At 40.4% G+C, this 24,523-nt stretch overlaps 1 protein-coding gene across 9 annotated transcripts in view; it reads right to left on the reverse strand.

The window, feature by feature from the left end:
• Positions 1-24,523, reverse strand: part of LOC133547081 (ankyrin-2-like) — a 150,679-nt gene that overhangs the window by 8,927 nt on the left and 117,229 nt on the right. For 6 of the 9 annotated variants that reach the window (XM_061892879.1, XM_061892880.1, XM_061892877.1 and 3 more), the window contains 12 exons: positions 23,147-23,301; positions 22,869-23,080; positions 21,121-21,331; positions 14,962-15,058; positions 14,674-14,902; positions 11,968-12,093; positions 11,765-11,887; positions 7,854-7,880; positions 7,736-7,757; positions 3,631-6,675; positions 2,525-2,590; positions 2,331-2,456 (listed from right to left, as the gene is read on the reverse strand). In XM_061892879.1, the coding sequence (XP_061748863.1) occupies positions 2,331-2,456; positions 2,525-2,590; positions 3,631-6,675; positions 7,736-7,757; positions 7,854-7,880; positions 11,765-11,887; positions 11,968-12,093; positions 14,674-14,902; positions 14,962-15,058; positions 21,121-21,331; positions 22,869-23,080; positions 23,147-23,301 (4,439 nt within the window). The remainder of the gene's footprint in view (positions 1-2,330; positions 2,457-2,524; positions 2,591-3,630; positions 6,676-7,735; positions 7,758-7,853; positions 7,881-11,764; positions 11,888-11,967; positions 12,094-14,673; positions 14,903-14,961; positions 15,059-21,120; positions 21,332-22,868; positions 23,081-23,146; positions 23,302-24,523) is intronic. The other 3 variants (XM_061892883.1, XM_061892882.1, XM_061892884.1) reach the window with 3 other exon arrangements.

Below are 24,523 nucleotides of genomic sequence, written 5' to 3' on the forward strand. Positions count from 1 at the left end.
TAAGTCGGACAGTCAAAAAATATGATGTTATTTACTTACAACACCACTTAATTCTTGTGCAATGTGTACACCGCCACCCCAACCCACCCCCTTATGAGATTCCCAGTATCACACACCCTCCGGTCCTCATTTTTAAGAGAGAAACCAACACTCCGGTCTGACAATTCAAAGGCACAGCCTCTGACGTCCACACAATGTTGTCAATCAAGACAACCACAAAGTATCTAAAGCCTTAACAAACGTCGGGCAGATCTCATCCACCCCTGGTCCCTGCCACCGAAGAGATTTTTAACTACCTTGTGAACCTCATACCCAGAAATAGGAGAGCCCACCACAGAGTCCCCGGTGACTGCTTCTTCAAAAGAAGATGTGTAGGTAGGATTGAGGTTTTTGACAAACTCCCTCCACCGATTCACAAGAGTCGGGGTCAACAGGACATAGTCCCCACCATACATGGTGTTGACAGTGCACTCCTAACCTTACTGTGACGGTAGATGGCGGTTCAGAATCTCTTGAAAGCCGCCCGGCAAACCTTAGCCATGGCTTTCCTCGAATCCCTTCCATGTTCTTTGCCTTGGTGATCACGAAAGCTGCTTGACCGCTTGGCCTGTCAGTACCTGTTCGCTGCTGACCTGATAGGACTCCTTCTTCAACTTGACGGCAACTCTCACCGCTAGTGTCCACCAACAGTTTCTGAGATAACCGCTACGATAGGCACTAACCACATTCCGGCCACAGCTCTGGTCCATACTTGCCAACCTTGGGACTTCCGAATTCGGGAGATTACATATACGTATTTATATATATGTATATTTAATCAGTTCATGATTGAGTATATCCGTTCGGCCACCGTGTTCAATAGAGAAGTCTGATCTACAAAATTTGCAGGCAGCATACCCCTTCCCTTTCGAGCTGTCCTGGATGAATTGAAATTATTGTTTCCAATAATTTTGGAACTTGCAAGCGTACTTCTTCTTCTTACTCGTCATCACCACGTCTCTTCTTCGTTCTTCTGCTTCGACTCTGTTATGTTTTCAGACATTACTACTTGCCGTAGTTTTGAAGCAATGCATGATGGGAATCAGGATGTTGTGTGTCAGCTCCATGCCTGCCTACTTTATGGGTTATGGATAAAACTATGGATAACGGAGACATATATAATAGTCTCATTTTCAGGTGAGAGAGGACTCTAAAGTTAGTGCCTTTAAGGCAAGCCCCCAATATTGTTGTTCGGGTGAAAATCGGGAAAAATTCAGGAGAATGGTTGCCCAGGGATATTTTCGGGAGGGGCACTAAAGTTCGGGAGTCTCCCGGGAAAGTCGGGAGGGTTGGCAAGTATGCTCTGATCAGACACCTCGACAATAGAAGCATGGAACAAGGTCCACTCTGATTCAATGAATGACGCCTCCCTTAGAACATGTCCGAAGCTCTTGCGGACGGGGGAATTGAAACACATTCTGAAGGGAGACCCTGACGTCACGAGCAACAGAGGTATCAAAATAGGACTCTGTTTGATTTAATGTAAATCCATACCCGATAGTACAAGCGGTACAAGTGGCCGAAATGAGTATCCTCCGCCGGGTGGTGGGGCTCTCCCTTAGAGATAGGGTGAGAAGCTCTGTCATCCGGGAGGAGCTCAAAGTAAAGCCGCTGCTCCTCCACATCGAGAAGAGCCAAATGAGGTGGTTGGGCATCTGGTCAGGATGCCAAAAGAACGCCTCCCTTGGGAGGTGTTTAGGGGATGTCCGACCGGTAGGAAGCCACTGGAAAGACCCAGGAAACATAGGGAAGACTATGTCTCCCGGCTAGCGTGGGAACGCCTCAGGATCCCCCAGGAAGAGCTGGATGTAGTGGCTGGGGAGAGGGAAGTCTGGGCTTCCCTGCTTAGGCTGCTGCCCCTGTGACCTGACCTCGGATAAGCGGAAGAAGGGGGATGGATGGATGGAGATACCCAATAGTACCGACCAAATTCCGTATCCATTCCTAACCGCAGGTAATTATTTTTTATTGTCAGTTAAATAGTGTTTCTGTCCATTTTGTGTTGAGCTGTTAAAAACAAGTTTGATTTGCAGAAAGCAAACAAATTGTGCGGCCCCAGCTTGATGTTATTTAAAACTTAAACATTAACTAAGGTAAACTATAATGAAATGAAAAAATAAAGCTAAAAGATAAGTTAAACCATGATATCCATCCGAGATTAATCACAATTAATTACGAGTTATGTATTGTCAAAATATGATTAATCCCGATGAAATATTTTAACCATTTGACAGCCCCCTTTTTTAAAGACAATGGTCTCGTAGAATTCAGACTTTCAGGTCTCACCATACCTGTGGCACCCTCTTCCTTCATCCAGTGATTCAAAAGGGCGTAGCTTTGGTCTTGCAAGGAGTCGGGATTTTCAATCCGTATCAAATCGATCTGCTCCTTGCTGAGTCCCAGTTCTCGCGCTAGCTCTATTGGAAAAATACATCGAATCAAATTCAAGTCATGGATGTAGCTACACTGCAGTGCTTTACTGTACCTGCCCAGCTGAAGCCCAAGTGGTCTGCTGTCATCAAAAACGTTTGCTTTGGACACTCTGTTGCATCTATTGGAAACAATACACAAGCTAGTTAGCATGCGCTAGCAGTCAGAATTGGGTCACTCAAATTTTGGCGCACTTTATTAAATATGAAGATCACTAAATTTAGCCACAAAGTTACGATAATGGACTCAAACACACTATGTATGTATTTGGAACTTCTGGTTGGGCCAGGTTGGTTGACCCAGCCCCAAGTGGAGGAGTTCAAGTACCTAGAAGTCTTGCTCACGAGTGAGGAAAGAGTGGACAATGAGATCGACAGGCGGATCTGTGCGGCGTCTTCAGTAATGCGGATGCTGTATCGATCCGTTGTGGTGAAGAAGGAGCTGAGCCGGAAGGTAAAGCTCTCAATTTACCGGTCGATCTACGTTCCCATCCTCACCTATGGTCATGAGCTTTGGGTCATGACCAAAAAGACAAGATCACGGATACAAGCGGCCAAAATGAGTTTTCTCCACTGGGTGGCGGGGCTCTCCCTTAGAGATAGGGTGAGAAGCTCTGTCATCCGGGAGGAGCTCAAAGTAAAGCCGCTGCTCCTCCACATCGAAAGGAGCCAGATGAGGTGGTTCGGGCATCTGGTCAGGATGCCACCCGAACGCCTCCCTAGGGAGGTGTTTAGGGCACATCCAACCGGTAGGAGGCCACGGAGAAGACCCAGGAAACGTTGGGAAGACTATGTCTCCCGGTTGGCCTGGGAATGCCTCGGGATCCCCCGGTAAGAGCTGGACGAAGTGGCTGGGGAGAGGAAAGTCTGGGCTTCCCTACTTAAGATGCTTCCCCCGCGACCCGACCTCAGATAAGCGGAAGTAGATGGATGGATGGATTGTTGGGCCATGGCTGAGTAGCGAATTCCAGTCATCCTATTACGAAAATCCTCCATTAAACTTGAAAACCCCCCAGAAAAGAAGTAAAACGGCATATAAAATAGCGGGTGTAAGATTCAGAAGTCTATTTGGATCTAAATATATTGACTATTTTCATGGAAAAGAATACAATGGAGTACACGGAATTAACGCAGAAAATATAACGGAAAGAGTTCGCAATACCTTGACCTTGAATGGGGTCCTCACGATGTGTTCTAACTGGGAAGGTGTCCATTACCGCCGGATCGATAAGACCACTCTCGTCCTCTGGGTTGTCATCACTGGTGTGTGCCTTTTGTTCTTTCTTGGTCTCCGCCAGCCTTTCTATGACCTTGGCCGCCTCGTCGGTTATCTCGTCGAAGAATTCGACGGACCTCTTACGGTGAAGCTTGGAGGAGGAAGTCAGGCCACTTTTACCTTTGACTGGCAATCTGGACTGGAAGGATTTGGGCTCTGCTTTGCTAGTCAGTCTAGTGGAGACGCCCTCAGATAGGTTCTTAGTTTTAGGTCCTCCTGCGTCCTGTCCTGTTTCTGACTTTCTTCGAGGTGGTCCCTTAAGACTTTTGTCTTTCTCAACCGACTTGAAAGACTTTGCTTTAATGGGGATTCTGGATTTTGACACAGGAGAGAGTTCAGATTTGGTTTGAGAGGATTTGGGGGTCTCTATCACAGACTTTGATTCTTCAGGGGAGGAATCTGATGATTCCTGACCCTGCTCGGAGTATATGGATCTTGTTATGGTGGTGTCTGCTGAGTCTACATTAATTATAATTTGATCCATAGAATCTAAATCGGATGATTTTGGATTTTCCAGAGCTGTAGCAAGATTGCTCGAAGAAGCGAACTCCATTTGAGGGCTTTTTGATTTCCAAGATGCAGTCTGATCAACCTCACATGAAACTGGTAGAGTTACTTCAGATTTGTTGGCACCCTCCTCGGCGTTGACCTGCAGTTTTAGATTGAGACCAACTTCCGAGTTTGCAGAGGCCACAATGTTTTCTACCACCGCTTGTTCGTCGATCTGGAAAAAGGCAAACCCACCGCCGCCAACCTCATCCTCTAGGCTCCTTTTGGTCATATCAATAGCACCACTTCGAGTCATCTCAAAAAGCTTCCCCTCCTGGAAGAAAAATGGGTTGGGCTCGCTCGTCGGCGTGCTCTCCTCCGTGGGTGTTTTACCTGGTGTCGTAGCAGGACTTTCTTGCTGCGACCGACTACTCTCTTCCCTCAATACTAGATTGAGTAGTTCCTCTTCTTTTTCTTTGAGACCAGCTTCAAAAGGGACGTCTTTATCCTTAGACCATATGGCTGCCGCTTCTACCTTCGCGGTGACACCTTTGGACTCGGTTCTCGGATTTTCTGCCTCTTCTGTATCATCATAGATACAAAACTGAGGTTTGAATACATCCCTTGCTTGACCAATATCACTTCCCTTGACTTCATCTGTCACATTACTTTGACCTTGGTTTTCTCTCGAATCACGTAAGCTGTTCTCCTTTTGCTCGTCAGTTCTGTTTGCTAGACTATCTACTCTTGGTTTTGGAGCGGTTTTCAAGTGGGATTTGGACTTGTTTTGGTCTGCATGGAATTCGTCTTGCACACCTGCCGAAAAAGAAGAAGGAGCTTTAACAAGAGGGTCAGAAACAGGAGGATTTAACTCTTCTGTGAGTCTCTTTGTCCCTAATTTACATTCTACATCTATGTGTGGTGTGTTTTCTTCTTGGATGACAGCTGCTGGTTTGATTTGAAAAGTCAGGCATGAGCGGTGAGGAGGTTTAGGGTTTAGCTCATAACTTACCTCCTCATAACTAGGGGTATCGGGGGAAAGCGGATTCTTACCGGAACTCTGCTCGCCATTGTCCTCATCAGCCGCAAGGTTTTGGAAAAGTCTATCACGTAAAGTATCTTTAATATTCGTGGGCTGGATTAGGGAATTACTCTGGAAGGACGGATCAACAGGGCTCGTCTCCAAGGAGTCCCGAGGAGGGGAATCGTCAGTCGGACTTGGTTCAATAGAATCAGGGGTCTTACGTGAGGATGAGTCCGTAACAAGACTACCGTCTAGGGAATCTCTGTGACTTATAGTCAAAGACTCATCGGCTAACGGACTGAGAGAATCTGAGCTTTGCTTTAAGGGTAACTCCAAGGATCTAAAAGCGTCCGAGGAAGCTAAAGGCAACGCTAGGGGAACATGGAGTTGCTCTGCGGCGTCGTACATGCTTTTTTTAGTCCTGGATGCGGACTCACCAAGGAGCGTTGATTCAGGAGACAGTTGGTCGTCATCGGGTAATGCAATCTTTTCCAGGTCTGAGGTTTGCTCAGTTTTGGGAGAAAGACAGACATTTTCAGGACTTGTGCAGGGAGTGGTGAGACCTTCATGTTTGTAGCTGTTCTCGAAACTAAGGTGAGGTGTTTCTGAACCCTGTAAGTCTATGACCCTTTCTGAGTTGTCATCGTCCTCATCACGACCAGCTTTGTCCCTAGTTTTAGGTTTTGAATCCAGAGATAGCTCTTTTGAGATGCTGGTTTCTGGCCTTTGAATCCTGCTTTCTTCCAGTCTTGTTCTAGCCTTGTCCAACTCCGTCTTTGAGGTTCCTCTGTCTTTCTGAAAGACTTGCATCAGTTCCTTGACAGAGACAGTCTCCTTTGCCGCTTCAGGCGTTTTTACAGGGCCTGTTGTGGAGTTGTTATTTTTTAATTTTTTAGAAGATGGCAAAGGTTGAACTCTGCCACCGACACTTTTTCCTTTTTGCTCCATCTCTACTTTTTGTTGCAAGGCTTTTACTTTGTCCTTTATGGATCCAATGGGGGTATCTTCAACCAGTGGGGACTTGACTTCTATTTGTAGAGGCTTTTGGACTTTAGTTGGAATGATAGATTTAGTGGCTCCCTCATGGGTATCTTTCTGTTTTTTTGGCACATCCAGGTGGTGTTCTTTGGGCTCCACAGTGTCACACATTCCACTCCGGAGTATTTGGTCAACTTTCTCCAGGTCCTTTTTAACGTTCTCTAAGTCGTTCTTTGTTATTTCTAATGGTTCCCCACACGGAACGTCATCAGTCTCCTCCTTCTCTCGACTGGACGGTGCCTCTAAGGGATTATCTGAGGATGTTAAAATGGCCGTCATTTTCATCAAGTCTTGTTTCATCGCCGACACGTCAGATAGAAGGTCCTGTTCTCGATTTGGCTCGGATCGCCGGATATCTGACGTCTCTGCCCCGGTTTCATCTTTCCGGGAGAAGTAAGGAGTAAAAATAATATATAAAATTCAAATAAAAAAGGAGACATATTTGAGAATGTGGTCAGTGCAATACTGGGAAGGTTTTACAAAAAATACAACATTAGTAAAGTGAAAGATTATGAGAAATACTGCAAAAATATTGTGAAAGTGAAAGATTATGAGAATGAAAGATTATGAGAAATACTGCAAAAATATTGATGAAACATTTCTAGACCTAGTACATTTATTTCTCAAAATTTACTTTTTAAAAAAAATATAGACATCTTGCTAGTTTCTTGTGAGAACTTTTTTTTAAACACTTCTATTAAAAAAAATTTAGGTGATCAATAATATGACTTTTGACTCACATTGATAGATTTTTGTTCAATAAAGTTTATTTTATAAAACTGATAACATTTGTCTTCAAAATACTTTTTACATTAAAATCTTACTAAAATCTTAAAACTTACTAAAATCTTACAATGTATTAGAAAAATACAACTGGTACTCTGCCAAAGAAATTACTTATTCAAAAACTATTAAATTAATTTATGTAAAAAAACAATACTTTAATAAAAATGTTTCGGGAATATAGTTTCTCATAACATTTGAGATTTTTAAAAAAATTTTAAAAAATTATTTAAAAAAATTCAACAAAGTAGCTTAAATTTATTCGCATAACAATTTTTTAAAAACAATGTTTTGCAAAAATTAAAAAAAACACAGATTTTCTTGTTAAGATTCATTTTAATACAATTTTTTTAAAGAAATCAGTACTGTAAAAATAAGTATTTTCCTAAAAAAAATTAATAACATCTACTGCAGTGTGCAAAATATATATGTTTTTTCAATAGCAGCCTTTTCCTCAAAATGTGAAGATTAAATATGCTTTTTTTTCCCCAAAGTAAAGATTTTTTCTTTTGAAATATATGACTTAAAAATACTTCAGGATGTGGTGATGCCCATGCACATGCAACTAGTGTGATTGGTAAATACAAATAAATAACCAAACAAATAAATAAAACCAAAATATTACAATTAAATTGGGTTTTAGTTATTATGGCTTACATTTGTCCAGCGTTTGGTTGGTCTGGGAAAAAAAAACAAGGAAAAAGGATCAGTAAATTAAAAAAAAAAATTCAAAATTTTTTTATTTCAGCTATAGAAACTCAATATTTTTTTTTACCTCATTGTCTTGATCAGGATCCATATCCTTTTTTTAAAGTGGCAAGCAGGAAGAAGAGCAAAGACAAAAAGTGCATTTTTTTCAGCAAATCCTAAAAAGTAAATATCACAATTACAAGACAAAAAAGCCACAAAATATCAATACAGCTTTTTTTTTTTTTTATCAAATGAGCTTGGATAGATTCGTTGTGTCATATTTCAATTAATCTAATTACCTGGTCGTTGATTTTTGGAGTTCGTATCCCATTATATTTTTAATCATTTAAGTGACATATGTTTTAAATTATTTTGACATGGGGGGCAAATATATGATTGATGTATTGTAATCCACAGAAAGATTTTGTCTTGACCCGAGATTTACCAAGCGGAGAGAAAGCCGGACCTGCCGAAGCTCCAGGCCCCTCTTCTTTGAACTGTTTTACGACCTTTTCTTCGAACTGTGTAGGACCTTTTTTTTTTTTAACAAACCTTTTCTTTGAACTGCCCCCTCTCCCCTTAGAAACAGCTGTTGTCATGTATTCAGGGAAAGTCCAAACAAAAGAGGAGGCGTACAATCTTTCATCAGAGCGTGGTGGAGACTGTACAAGAGTGCAGCCCAAACGTTTCTCCTCGATTGAGCCAAATTTAATTCTGTCTCTGTTTAATTCCTTGCTTTTTGTCTTGTTTAATAGTTGTCATTGGTGTTTGAACCTGACACATAGTAACTAATTTGAAATTAGACTACCATAATAACTAATTAGATTACCATAGTAACTAGTATATCATGCAAAAGTGTAGATTCCAACCAGTGGCATACTTTGTATAGGTCAAACCTTACGGTCATTTGAAAACATCACTGGCAGCTACAGTTTCCATCTTAAAAATAAAAAAAAAGAAATATTTGCGAATGTGCGGCAGGCCAGATTGAAAACCTTAATGGGTCGTGGAGACTGTACATGAGTACAGCCCAAACGTTTCTCCTCGATTGAGCCAAATTTAATTTTGTTTCTGTTTAATTCCTTGCTTTTTGTCTGGTTTAATAGTGGTCATCAGTGTTTGAACCTGACACATAGTAACTAATTAGATTACCATAGTGACTAAATTAGATTACCATAGTAACTAATATATCATGCAAAAGTGCAGATTCCAACCAGTAGCATACTTTGTATAGTTCAAGACTTACGGTCATTTGAAAAAATCACTGCACATCATAATGGCAGCTACAGATTCCATCTTAAAAATAAAAAAATAAAAATATTTGGGAATGTGCGGCAGACCAGATTGAAAAGCTTAACGGGCCGTGGAGACTGTACAAGAGTACAGCCCAAACGTTTCTCCTCAATTGAGCCAAATTTAATTCTGTCCCTGTTTAATTCCTTGCTTTTTCCATCCATCCATCCATTTTCTACCGCTTATTCCCTTTCGGGGTCGCGGGGGGCGCTGGCGCCTATCTCAGCTACAATCGGGCGGAAGGCAGGGTATTTTGTCTTGTTTAATAGTTGTCATCAGTGTTTGAACCTGACACATAGTAACTAATTAGATTACCGAAGTGACTAATTAGATTACCATAGTAACTAGTACATCATGCAAAAGTGCAGATTCCAACCATTGACATACTTTGTATAGTTCCAGACTTATGGTCATTTGAAAACATCACTGCACATCATAATGGCAGCTACAGTTTACATCTTAAAAATAAAATAAAAAAAATATTTGGGAATGTGCGGCAGACCAGATTGAAAAGCTTAACGGGCCGTGGAGACTGTACAAGAGTACAGCCCAAACGTTTCTCCTCGATTGAGCCAAATTTAATTCTGTCTCTGTTTAATTCCTTGCTTTTTGTCTTGTTTAATAGTTGTCATCAGTGTTTGAACCTGACACATAGTAACTAATTAGATTACTGAAGTGACTAATTAGATTACCATAGTAACCAGTACATCATGCAAAAGTGCAGATTCCAACCATTGACATACTTCGTATAGTTCCAGACTTACGGTCATTTGAAAACATCACTGCACATCATAATGGCAGCTACAGTTTACATCTTAAAAATAAAATAAAACAAATATTTGGGAATGTGCGGCAGACCAGATTGAAAAGCTTAACGGGCCGTGGAGACTGTACAAGAGTACAGCCCAAACGTTTCACCTCGATTGAGCCAAATTTAATTCTGTCTCTGTTTAATTCCTTGCTTTTCGTCTTGTTTAATAGTTGTCATCAGTGTTTGAACCTGACACATAGTAACTAATTAGATTACCGAAGTGACTAATTAGATTACAATAGTAACTAGTACATCATGCAAAAGTGCAGATTCCAACCATTGACATACTTTGTATAGTTCCAGACTTATGGTCATTTGAAAACATCACTGCACATCATAATGGCAGCTACAGTTTACATCTTAAAAATAAAATAAAAAAAATATTTGGGAATGTGCGGCAGACCAGATTGAAAAGCTTAACGGGCCGTGGAGACTGTACAAGAGTACAGCCCAAACGTTTCTCCTCGATTGAGCCAAATTTAATTCTGTCTCTGTTTAATTCCTTGCTTTTTGTCTTGTTTAATAGTTGTCATCAGTGTTTGAACCTGACACATAGTAACTAATTAGATTACTGAAGTGACTAATTAGATTACCATAGTAACCAGTACATCATGCAAAAGTGCAGATTCCAACCATTGACATACTTCGTATAGTTCCAGACTTATGGTCATTTGAAAACATCACTGCACATCATAATGGCAGCTACAGTTTACATCTTAAAAATAAAATAAAAAAAATATTTGGGAATGTGCGGCAGACCAGATTGAAAAGCTTAACGGGCCGTGGAGACTGTACAAGAGTACAGCCCAAACGTTTCACCTCGATTGAGCCAAATTTAATTCTGTCTCTGTTTAATTCCTTGCTTTTCGTCTTGTTTAATAGTTGTCATCAGTGTTTGAACCTGACACATAGTAACTAATTAGATTACCGAAGTGACTAATTAGATTACCATAGTAACTAGTACATCATGCAAAAGTGCAGATTCCAACCATTGACATACTTTGTATAGTTCCAGACTTATGGTCATTTGAAAACATCACTGCACATCATAATGGCAGCTACAGTTTACATCTTAAAAATAAAATAAAAAAAATATTTGGGAATGTGTGGCAGACCAGATTGAAAAGCTTAACGGGCCGTGGAGACTGTACAAGAGTACAGCCCAAACGTTTCTCCTCGATTGAGCCAAATTTAATTCTGTCTCTGTTTAATTCCTTGCTTTTTGTCTTGTTTAATAGTTGTCATCAGTGTTTGAACCTGACACATAGTAACTAATTAGATTACTGAAGTGACTAATTAGATTACCATAGTAACTAGTACATCATGCAAAAGTGCAGATTCCAACCATTGACATACTTTGTATAGTTCCAGACTTATGGTCATTTGAAAACATCACTGCACATCATAATGGCAGCAACAGTTTCCATCTTAAAAACCTAAAAACATTATTTGGGAATATCCGGCAGGCCAGATTGAAAAGCTTAACAGGCCGACTTGCCCAGGTCTGGTTTAGAGACATCCAAACACTGCATGCACGCTCAAACTTGAGTGCATGAACCTTATGATGTGAAGCTTCATATCCAGCATTGTAAAATGTATAATTCAGATAAGAGGAACATCCTTTTAAATCCTCTTTTTATTCATTGAATAGCATATTTTTTCTCAATTACATTTTTAAATATTGAGCGGCATGATTCATTCATTCAATGGCATTTCTATTGACTTGAGCCTCTTTTAGATAATCGATCACAAGATTTATTTGCTCCTTAGTAGTTTTATTTACACATTTGTTTTGTTTGCTTATCTTCAAAATATCACTATTTTAGTTTATTTCATTTTATTTTTCAACGTATTTTAAAGAACAGGCCATTACATGATCGCGGTGTCCTCACCTTACTATACGATGGCAGCGTAATATTAAGGTTGCATATGGCGTTTTGTCCAGGTGATCGGTAAGTGCGAGGTTCCTTCATGAAACACAAGCGCCCACAGAGCTCCTGAGTGTCGTCCCTGATCTGCAAAAAAACAACAACCCACCAGCAAGTCAATAACTCGTACTGCATTGGCAATGAGGGTATTTAAATAATCGGCTTACTTTGATGAACAGAGTTAGTCGGTTCTCTTTAAAGGCGTAAAAGCTAAAGACATGATGCTGGCCACTTTTGATGAGAGGAACCAGGTTTCCATAGCAGTCTGCATAGATGGGCTTTCCTTCCAAAACCTAAAAAAACATAACGAGAAATAGGATTCAGTACATTACCGACCTCAGTAAGTTTGGCTGTTTGGAAGCAGAAACCATTAGTTATTGAATACATAGCATACAATAACTATGAATTAAAAAGGTACACAGTGACAAACCTGACCTATAAACAACTGTACATACATAGGGTTTCCCCTTAATGTAACTGAATGTGGCGGATCGCTACACTTTTAAAATAAAGTATTATTACAAATTAAGGTAACAATGTATTGTGGGCAGCACGGTAGGCCAGGGGATAATGCGTGTGCATCACAATACAAAGGTCGTGGGTTCGATCCTGAATTTCCGTGTGGAGTTTGCATGTTCTGCGTGGGTCCCCTCCGGGTACTCCGGCTTCCTCCTACCTCCTAATACATGCACCTGGGGATAGGTTGATTGGCAACACTAAATGTTCCCGAGGGTGTGAATGTGAGTGTGGATGTTTTCCGTCTATCTGTGTTGGCCCTGTGATGAGGTGGTGACTTGTCCAAGGTTTACGCCACCTTCCGCCTGAATGCAGCGGAGATAAGCTCCAGCAGCCCCCGTTACCCGGTAAAAAATGGATGGATGGATAATGTATTGTAGCTTCCAGAAGAAGTCACACAAAGTCCAAAGGTATTTTTAACTTTTATTGCCAAACTAATGCTAATAAACGGTACACAATGTACAAAACGCAAAACCAGTGAAGTTGGCGCGTTGTGTAAATGGTAAATGAAAACAGAATACAATGATTTGCAAATCTTTTTCAACTTATATTCATTTGAATGGACTGCAAAGACAATATTTTTAATGTTCGACATGAGAAATTTCATTTTTTTGTTTTAACTTAGAATGATCATTTGGTTCTGTGGGCTCGTCAGACCACAGAACACTTTTCCGCTTTGCATCAGTCCATCTTAGAGGATCTCGGGTACAGCGAAGCCGGCACCTTTTTCCGGGTGTTGTTGATAAATGGATTTTGCTTTGTATAGTAGAGTTTTAACTTGCAGTTATAAATGTAGCGACAAATTGTAGTTACTGACAGTGGTTTTCTGAAGTGTTCTTGAGCCCAAGTGGTGATATCCTTTACGTACTGATGTCACTTTTTGATACAGTACCGCCAAAGGATCGAAGGTGTTTAATATCATCGCTTCTGTGCAGTGATTTCTCCAGATTCTCTGAACCTTTTAATGATATTACGGACCGTAAATGGTGAAACCCCTAAATTCCTGGCAATAGCTCGTTGAGAAATGTTGTTCTTAAACTGTTGGACAATTTGCTCACGCATTTGTTCACAAAGTGGTGACCCTCGCCCCATGTTTGTTTGTGAATGACTGAGCATTTCATGGAAGCTGCTTTTATAACCAATCATGGCACCCACCTGTTCCCAATTAGCCTGTTCACCTGTGGGATGTTTCAAATAAGTGTTTGATGAGCATTTTTCTACTTTTTCAGTCTTTTTTGTTACTTTGGCCAACTTATTTGAAACATGTTGCAGGCATCAAATTCCAAATGAGCTAATATTTGCAAAAAAAACCAACGTTTTGAAGTTCGACCGTTAAGTATCTTTTCTCTGCAGTCTATTCAATTGAATATAAGTTGAAAAGGATTTGCAAATCATTGTATTTTGTTTTATTCTCTTTGTCATCCCACTGGGTTGAGTTTTTCCTTACCCTGATGTGGGATCTTGTTAGAATAATCATGTATATATATATATATATATATATATATATATATATATAAATATATATATATATATATATATATATATATATATATTATCACACAACTTTAGTATGCTTTAAGTCCGTTGGTATAGTTATTAGCTATCGTGCTCTAGTTAGACTTTTGTATCTGTGCAAGGACGAAACTTCTTGTCTGAGGGGTGGCCTCAGCCGCACATGTTATCTTTGTTTGAGCCCGCTGACAGCCAAAGACTTCAAGGACCTCAACGAAGATAAGACGACAGCACGCAGACGAAGCAGAGACAACAAGGACCTCAACGAAGATAAGACGACAGCACTCAGACGAAGCGGAGACAAGGCGAAATCACAACTTCCCCAGCACGTTCCGTCACGTATTGTGCGTACTGGACCTGATTTGCATAATATATGTGACCACTCCTTTTTGAGGTGGCTTCAGTGATGTTGACCGTGGAACCCCTGAATAAATAGAGGGACGCGGGAGCTGAACCTTGGAGCGTCGGGCGAGACTGACAAAGTGTGCAGCTCCATGCGTTCTCCTCATGAGCTAAACTGAACTCTGTCTCTGCATGGTTCCTTGCTTCTTGTGTGTTTAATAGATGTCATCAGTGATGGAACCTGACAGCTCTGAACCGAGGATGTCGTTGTGGCTTGTGCAGCCCTTTGAGACACCTGTGATTTATGCAGATTTTTGATTGATTGAGATGCAACTGTTTTTTTTTCGTAGAATAATGCAATTATACAAATTTTTTTGTAATCACATCTCTTTTACCACTATAAAACTAAATTTTTCTTAAAAATATTTTTTTGTCACGAAAAATATAAGCAACCTTTTTGAAAAAACCTCTCATATCTCAAACCTTGGACTTTTTCTCCTCACCTCCACATCGCGACTGCAAGCCACCTGGGTGAAGTTCTCTTGCTGCTCCAGAGTTTTGTCCACTTTGTCGTCCGTCATGCAGAAGCAGCGCAGGTGAGCCTCGATGGGGTCGTGGGTTTTGGCGAAGACCAGGAACTTGGCCATGTAGGGCACGCAGATGATCTCGCGGTACACTTGAGACGAGAAACTCACCGACTCTTGCGCTTGCCGACAGTCGATGAGCCAGAACCTGGGGCGATCAATAAGGTCGGGCGTGTCCGAAAATATCCAATGGAGAAGTTATGTTACCTGGCAGAGACGTTGGTGGTGAAGGACACGCGATCGTTGATAAACGTTAACGGGGTGGTTCCGGTGATGTCCTCCCACTGGGCCGGCGTTGTTCCGCCTGTAAAACCCCAATCGCATAAAACTGTTAACAAAGACTGTCAGCTAGAAATAGCCAGAGTTGAGACTACTGGAACGACGTTATTTTCGGCGGTAACGAGGAGACTAACGCGGTATTTTTCATATTCAGTAACTCAGTTACCGTTACTACATGATGCGTTACTACGGTATTTTACGTTATTTTTTATGTAGTATCGGCTAGAAACTGAGTAGATCTGAGTGTGTGGGGTTGGGGGCGTGTCTGTGTTTACTAACAAGACATCATTGCGGAGCCAAAGCCGAGTTTCTTAACATGGAAATATTCTCACTACAAAAAAAAGAATGTTTTAGTTAAATGTAAGTTGTGTCTTGAATCAAAGATCCCATATACTGCCCAAAGCATTAATTAAAATCCACTGAAACAGCTACAAAAGCAACATGCTTTGACAAAGCTAGTAAAGAGAGACAGACTTCACCTAAGGATTTTAACGAAGGGACTGCTAGCCAGGACAACATTGATAGACCCATTGCAGCTAGAAAACATGCAGGCTATTTCTACAGTAGAGTCACCCACTTTCAGGCAGCTTATTAGCATGATAGCGGGCGTCAAACGGCAAATGGCACGGAAAACATGTTCCAATAACCTGGACACAGTGGACGGTGAGCACATAAACATGGAAAGCAAGCTAAAAAAGACAAAAAGTCATTCCAAACTCGGCCTCTGCTCATCATTCAGCACTGAAGGTACACACTCTGTCAATTCTCTTACAAACCCTGTTTCCATATGAGTTGGGAAATTGTGTTGGATGTAAATATAAACGTAATACAATGATTTGCAAATCATTTTCAACCCATATTCAGTTGAATATGATACAAAGACAACATATTTGATGTTCAAACTGATAGACATTTTTTTTTTTGCAAATAATCATTAACTTTAGAATTTGATGCCAGCAACATGTGACAAAGGAGTTGGGAAATGTGGCAATAAATACTGATAAAGTTGAGGAATGCTCATCAAACACTTATTTGGAACATCCCACAGGTGTGCAGGCTAATTGGGAACAGGTGGATGCCATGATCGGGTATAAAGCAGCATCCATGAAATGCTAAGTAATTCACAAACAAGGATGAGGTGAGGGTCACCAATTTGTAAGCAAATTTTCGATTAGTTTAAAAAAAAAAACATTTCTCAATGAGCTTTTGCAAGGAATTTAGGGATTTTACCATCTACGGCCCGTAAAATCATCAAAAGGTTCAGAGAATCTGGAGAAATCACTGCACGTAAGCGATGATATTACGAACCTTTGACCACTCAGGCGGTACTGCATCAAAAACCGACATCAGTGTGTAAAGGATATCACCACATGGGCTCAGGAACACTTCATAAAACCACTGTCAGTAACTACAGTTGGTCGCTACATCTGTAAGTGCAAGTTAAAACCCTGCTATGCAAAACGAAAGCCATTTATCAGCAACACTCAGAAACGCCGCCGGCTTCGCTGGGCCCGAGCACATCTAAGATGGACTGATGCAAAGTGGAAAGGTGTTCTGTGGTCTGACTAGTCCAGATTTCAAATTATATTTGGAAACTGTGGACATGGAGTCCTCCGGAACAAAGAGGAAAATAACCATCCGGATTGTTATAGGCGCAAAGTTCAAAAGCCAGCATCTGTGATGGTATGGGGGTGTATTAGTGCCCAAGGCATGGGTAACTTACACATCTGTGAAGGCACCATTAATGCTGAATGGTCCATACAGCTTTTGGAGCAACATATGTTGTCATCCAAGCAACGCTATCATGCTTATTTCAGCAAAACAATGCCAAGCCATGTTTTACAACAGCGTGGCTTCGTAGTAAAAAAGTGCGGGTACTTTCCTGGCCCGCCTGCAGTCCAGACATGTCTCCCTTCGAAAATGAGTGGCACATTATGAAGCGTAAAATAGGACAACAAGACCCCGGACTGTTGAACAACTTAAGCTGTACATCAAGCAAGAATGGTAAAGAATTCCACTTTCAAAGCTTCAACAATTAGTTTCCTCAGTTCCCAAACGTTTATTGAGTGTTGTTAAAAGAAAATGTGATGTAACACAGTGGTGAACATGCCCTTTTCCAACTACCTTGGCACGTGTTGCAACCATAAAATTGTAAGTTAATTATTATTTGCAAAAAAAAAAATTAAAGTTTATGAGTTTGAACATCAAATATGTTGTCTTTGTAGTGCATTCAACTGAATATGGGTTGAAAAGGATTTGCAAATCATTGTATTCCGTTTATATTTACATCTAACACAATTTCCCAACTCATATGGAAACAGGGTTTGTATATACTCTTTCATTCTAGACTTCCCAAGTGTTTGATTATAACATCACATTAAATGTATAGACTATAGAGTTCACAAACATAAGGAGGGATCCTAGTGGGCCAGGCCAATCTTTCCTTTTCTCTAACCTAAAACTGGGGAAATGCGTAGAGTGTTCTGGGCTTCACTGAAAACGTTATTTTATTTCACAATTCCTTGAGAATTGTGAAATAAAATTTCCAAAATTTCCAAAGACATGCACCTGGGGATAGGTTGATTGGCAACACTAAATTGGCCCTAGTGTGTGAATGTGAGTGTGAATGTTATCTGTCTATCTGTGTTGGCCCTGCGATGAGGTGGCGACTTGTCCAGGGTGTACCCTGCCTTTCGCCCGATTGTAGCTGAGATAGGCGCCAGCGCCCCCCGAGAGCCCGAAAGGGAATAAGCGGTAGAAAATGGATGGATAGATGGATGGAATTCCTTGAGAGAAAAAAAAGGCCTGGTTAGGTGTGTGTATAGCAGTATGTGTGTGGTATATAGTGACATGACATACAATTATGTCATGTGTGCCTTCCTTGGGTGAAACCAGGTTTTTAACTATGTTGTGACATGTTGTTGTTAAACGGTTTGTTACTTATGTAGGTTATGTTGCATCTATTTAAAATAGTTTTGGCCTGAAATAAATTGGCCCTTTGAAACATATCTTTGTCTTTGTGTGTTGTATGTAGACTACATTGCTTAGCAGTGAAATTTTCAGGCTTGCCCCTGACAGCTTATGTTTTAGTTTTTCCGTCTGCATTTGTCTTTGTTTCGGGTCTGTGTGTGTGTGTGTGTGTAGTGTTTCCTGTCAGCACTCTTACTTTGTTTCCTGTGTTTCTCCTTGAGCGCTGTTTCTCCTCAGCTGCGGCTGATTGGCACCTGGCCACACCTGGTGTCAATCAGCCCGCTCCTATATGTAACTGCTTTGTTCCTCCAGTCAGTGGCTGGATTATTGTCTTGTCGATGTCGCTCTTGCCGTTGCTACCTGTCGTATTGTGTCGAATCATGTCCTGTCAATGCAGCATTGCGGTAAGCTATATTTGAATGCGGTTTTTAGCTTACTGCCTTTTGTTCCCTGCTTCCAAGTTTGTTTTCATATTACATGTACAACTTCTCTTTCCTGCTCGATACCTGCTAGCTTCCACGCGAGGTCTTTTTGTTTTAGCTAGCCTCCATGCTAAGCTCCGTTTATTTTCTAGTTCCCATGCTAGCTCTCTTTGTTTGTTATTCGCCTCGTGCGCGTTTTTTGTTGTACCCCTTTGGTTTGTTCTTGTTTTAGTATATTTATTAAATCACGTTTTCTCACTCCATAACTGCCTCCATCTCTGCATCTTGGGGTTCGTCACAAACTAACGCTGACAGAAATGAAGCCTTAAAAAAAAGAAGTAACTAAATAGTTACTTTTCACAGTAACGCACTACTTTTTAGTGTACTTAACTGAGTTAGTAACTGAGTTACTTTTGAAATAAAGTAACAAGTAACTGTAACTAGTCACTGGTTTTCGGTAACCAACCCAACAATGGAAATAGCTAGCTGAATTTTTAGCCATAAGTGGCTAGTTCTACTGCTAACCACCTGTAGCAAGTTAGACTGCAAGCAAACACTACTGCTGGCTATCAGTAGCTAGTTGTGCTATAACTAGCGGAACTATTGAGCTGAAAAGAGAAACACTTTGCCCCATCCTGTCGTGAAAATCACAAATAGTCTGCTTGCCACAGGCTAAGCCGGGGGTCAGCAACCCGCGGCTCCCGAGCCGAATGTCTTTAGCGCCGGCCTCGAGACTCCCCTGGACCTCTTTTAGAGATGTGTGAGAGTGGAAAAATATGGTTTCTGTAGAACAAACACGAAATAAACCTTCCTAATTGTTAGAAATCCCACTATTTATATTAAACATGCTTTACTGATGAGAGTGTTTGTCAAGCACCGTTTTGTCCTACTAATTTCAGCGATCCTTGAACTCACCGTGGTTTGTTTACATGTACAACTGTCTCCAACTCTGCCACAGAAATTTCGCGTTCTGTGCCACTCCTTCTCTGTCTCATTTTGTCCACCAAACGTTGTATGCTGTGCGTAAATGCACACTTTGTTGATTTTATTGAGTTGCCGGAGTGCTTATCAGGCATATTTGGTCAATCCATCACTGCAATTTAATCGATGCTAACATGCTATTTAGGCTAGATATTGCTTGCTAACCTTGACACTTCCGAATTCGAGAGATGGGGTGGGGGTGGGGGGTGGGGGGGGGCGTTGTGTGTGTTGGGGGTGGTGGTGGTGTGGGGGGGGGGGTGCAGGCAGCATACCCCTTCCCCTTCGAGCTGTCCTGGATGAAATGAAATTATTTTTTCCAATCATTTTGGAACTTGCAAGCGTACTTCTTCTTACTCATCGTCGCCACGGTTCTTCTTCGTTCTACTGCTTCGTCTCCTTCTTGTTGTGAGTGCAGTCGTGACACTTACATCATGTGTTGTCTTCACTATATTTTGATAGTAGGCTAATATATCTAATGTAAACACATCATGTGTTGTCTTCATTATAACACTTATATAAGACTTTAAAGTCATTTTGATAGTAGGCTAATATAGCTAATATAGACACTTACATCATGTGTTGTCTTCATTGTAAGATTTATATAATAATTTTAAAGTAATTTTGATAGTAGGCTTGTATAGCTAATATAGACACTTACATCATGTGTTGTCGTCATTATAAGACTTATATAATAATTTTAAAGTCATTTTGATAGTAGGCTTGTATAGCTAATACAGACACTTACATCATGTGTTGTCTTCACTATATGACTTATAAAAGACTTTTAAAGTCATCGTGATAGTAGGCTTGTATAGCATATATAGACACTTAAATCATGTGTTGCCTTCATTATAAGACTTATATAAGACTTTTAAAGTAATTTTGATTGTAGGCTTGTATAGCAATTATAAACCCCTGTATCATGTGTTTTCTTCATTATAAGACTTATGTAAGACTTTTAAAGCTATTTTGATAGTAGGCTTGTATAGCTAATATAGATACTTACATAATGTGTTGTCTTCATTATAAGACTTTTAAATTCATTTTGATAGTAGGCTTGTATAGCTAATATAGACACTAACATCATGCTTTGTCTTCATTACAAGACTTATAAAAGACTTTTAAAGTCATTTTAATAGTAGGCTTGTATAGCTAATATAGACATTTACATCACGTGTTGTTTTCATTATAAGACTTATAAAATACTTTTAAAGTCATTTTGATAGTAGGCTTGTATAGCTCATATAGACACTTACATCATGTGTTGTCTTCATTATAAGACTTATAAAAGATTTTTAAAATTATTTTGATAGTAGGCTTGTATAGCTAATAGAGACACTTTCATAATGTGTTGCCTTCATTATAAGAATTATTTAAGATTCTTAAAGTAATTTTGATATTAGGCTTGTATAGCTAATATAGACACTTTCATAATGTGTTGCCTTCATTATAAGAATTATTTAAGACTTTTAAAGTAATTTTGATAGTAGGCTTGTATAGCTAATATATACACTTACACCATGTCTTGCCTTCATTAAAAGACTAATATAAGGCTTTTAATCTTTTATGGCTCCAGACGGATTTTTTTTTTTTTGTATTTCTGGTCCAATATGGCTCCTTAAAACATTTTGGGTTGCCGGGGAAAAGACAATCAAATCAAGCGTGCCACCTATAATTAAAGTTCAATATGTCAGTACGCTTGTGGTGCTCTTACCTGTGATGCTGCACAGCAGTCGTAGTGTTGGCGTGTCTCGTCCCAAACCGTGCTGGAGACCCGCCAGGTCAGAGTACTCTTTTGGGACCGGCATGGTCACCGTGATAGGTTTGTGGAACTTCCGTCGACGCGGCTCCAGGGTGACGATGGGGCTGAAGCTGGACTTGTTCCTGATGGTCCTCTGGACAACGTCAACACCTACAGACTGGGCCTATTTTGTACATTTCAACAGTTGTGATATTACTTTTAAAATATGTGTAGTTTTTTTTTTTTCATTTGAAATGTACATCTTATATTCAAATTTTTACCAACATAGCAGACTTGTTTCTTGCAAAATAGATTATTCTTTTCACTGAAAGAGTTAGGCCTTTTTCTTAAAATATTGGACTCTTTAACATTACATTTTTAGAATAAAAACATATTTAATTTTTTTTTCTTTTCCAAGAATATCAAATTTATTCACATAAAAATATGTATTTAATATAACTAGGGCTGTCAACGTTTGCAAGATGATAAATAATTAAAGCTACTGTATTTGTCGTAATATAAGGCACATTTGAAATCCTTTCAAAACTCGACAGTACGCCTTATAACCCGGTGCGCCTAATATACGGAATCATTTTGGTAGTGCCTACCGACCTCGAAGCTATTTTATTTGGTACATGGTGGAATTATAAGTGTGACCAGTAGACGGCAGTCACACATAAGAGATATGTGTAGACTGCAATGTGATGGCAGTCACACATAAGAGATACTGTACAAGTAAACAGCACCAACATTTTATATGTTCCATTGAAAATATAGAACATCACACTCGGTGCTCAAAAATCCATCAAAATGTTTAAGTACGACTTTGGTAAGCCATGAAGCCGCGCCGCCTGATGAATTGTACTGTGCTTCAACATACGAGTATTAATATGGTGTGTGTATAAGGTAAGACATATTATCTGGCGTTTTGTTTCGCAATATTATACAAAAGCAATGTTTCATACATTTTGGTACTTGCTGATCTGTATTTGGGATCTGCATAAGTCCTGAAAATTTGAACAAGTCTGCCATTGTAGTCCAGGAATTAATAATTTTCTTTTTTTCTCTATCTTCTTGTTTTGGGACATTCATCCTCCGCTGTTGCCATTTCTAATATAAAGTAGTGTAAAGTTGTTACTTATAACTGTCAGTGAACTCGCCATGAAAGCGCTAAAACATACCGGTGTAGTGAGTTTACATTATTCACCCAAGGAACTTTAGTTATTAGAGTTTTGGTCGGACGGTTTTACACGGGACACATTTCCGGCGGATGGGAACATGCTGCTCCGTCATTGATTTAAATAAAGTCTGAATGTCATTAAAACAGTGAGTGCCATCTTTTGACACTTCTTCCACTCCTGTCCTTGCACGCTACACCGCTACAACAAAGATGACGGAGAAAGGACGCTGTCGAAGGTGAGCCACGTAAATAAGACCGCCCACAAAAATGTGCATCCTGAATAAAAAATATATATGAAAAAATATAGAAAATAGATCATTCATCGCCTTGTAATCCGGTGCGCCCTATGGTCCAGAAAATACAGCAACTATGGACAAATATGATTACATATTTTAACCTTCTACATACCTAAATATAATTATTTTATCATTAAAAAATATAATTTTTTTTCGAACGGGGGGTTGCTTTTTTGTATTTTTTTTCCTCAAATGATCACCAAATGTTGAATACAAGTCTGAAAAATTGACAAAATATCCATTACCTGTAGGCCGACCCGGATCCTTTTGGTTAGGGCCCCCTCTGGAAAAACTGCTTGCACTTGGGGCACTACGGTGCTGCTCAGCACACCTCCTTCTGGACCGATGAGAATGCTATCTTGTCTGATACGGGATACCACAGCGAAGTATTGCGGTAGATCTCTCGTGATGATGCGGCAAATGCGCTTCTTCTGGAGCTCTTCCGGGGAGTCCAGTTCTGCAGGGGCATCAGTTTAAGAACAGGGTAGTCTTTAGTTGTAAGAAAAAACGGATCAGGAAAGACCTTCATCCATGCTGTTGAGGAACTGGTTGAGTTCTTCCTGGGTATATTCGCAGTGGTGTTCCTTCCAGCCGTCCCCCGTCTCGCTCCTCAAGATGACAAGTTCTCGTTCACCCCCTCGCAAGGAAGCAAAGTGCGGCACCTCCACGATGACGGGACTGGAATAGCGGGAGAAACTTGTTGGTTACTCCAAATGAAGTCAGCTAGCTGCAGTCTTCATTGAGATCTTCAACCACTCCCTACAATATCTACAGTTCAAACTTGTTTAAAAACTGCCTCAATCGTCCCCCGTCCCCAAAACATTTATTACTTGTAATCAGACGTGTGACTTCATTCCGGAAGTGAAAAATAATTGGTGGCCAACAAAGCCATGGCTGCTCTTGCATCGCACAACACATCTGAGTACGCAATCCAACTGTGCAATTGAATCTTTCCCTATAATTTGTCAAAAAATGGTTTGTCGGGTGATATCAAGAATTACCCGAACGTAGAGTTCCAAGACATGTCGAACTATCTTGTGCTCCAGACATCATTCTACGCAACAAAGTAGATGAAAATTTAGAAAAGCATGGAACCCTACAACTTGTTTTGTGTGTGGCTTGGTCAAGGACATTGGTATCAAGACTCTACCAGATGAATATGTATCGGTTTTTGCCCGAGTAAGGTTTCATTGAATGATTTAACTTTGCATCTACAGCCATGTGTGTTGTTGTTGTATGCGGCGTTTACGAGTACGCATGATTTTCCCCGTATTTATCAAAATATTAGCAGGCGTACCCGGCGTTGCCTGGGCCATCAGGTCATAGTCCGACGGTACTTTTGTGGCATGCTTCAGTTTTACTAATATGTAGATCTGTCTGGACTGGGGCCTGCAATGCCTCAGACTGGAAGTCTCTCCAGAGAGTGGTGAGGTCGGCGGAAAAGATTATCAAGACCACTCTTCCTCGTATCCAGGATATCGCAAAAAGCCGCTGCCTGACCAGGGCTCAGAAAATCTGCAAACACTCCTCCCAACCCCACCAAGGACTGTTTTCACTGCTGGACTCTAGAAAGAGGTTCCGCAGCCTCCGTAGCAGAACCTCCAGGTTCTGTTAACAGCTTCTTCCCTCAGGCCGTAAGACTCTTGAACGCATCATAATTAAATTATCCCCCCAACTCCCCCCAAAATGGATTAACTCGCTGGAATAAAAAAGACAATATAACATACATCCATAAACATGGACGCATGTGAAAAAGTGCAATGGATTTATCCGTACAGTAATCTATTTATTTATATCTGCACCTTATTGCTTTTTTTAAATTCTGCATTACCAAGAGCTATGCAACAAAATGTTGTTTTTATTTGTACTGTAAAGTTCAAATTTGAATGACAATAAAAAA

The sequence above is a fragment of the Nerophis ophidion genome, unplaced genomic scaffold (assembly GCF_033978795.1).
Source record: "Nerophis ophidion isolate RoL-2023_Sa unplaced genomic scaffold, RoL_Noph_v1.0 HiC_scaffold_60, whole genome shotgun sequence".
Taxonomy (NCBI): Eukaryota; Metazoa; Chordata; class Actinopteri; order Syngnathiformes; family Syngnathidae; genus Nerophis; species Nerophis ophidion.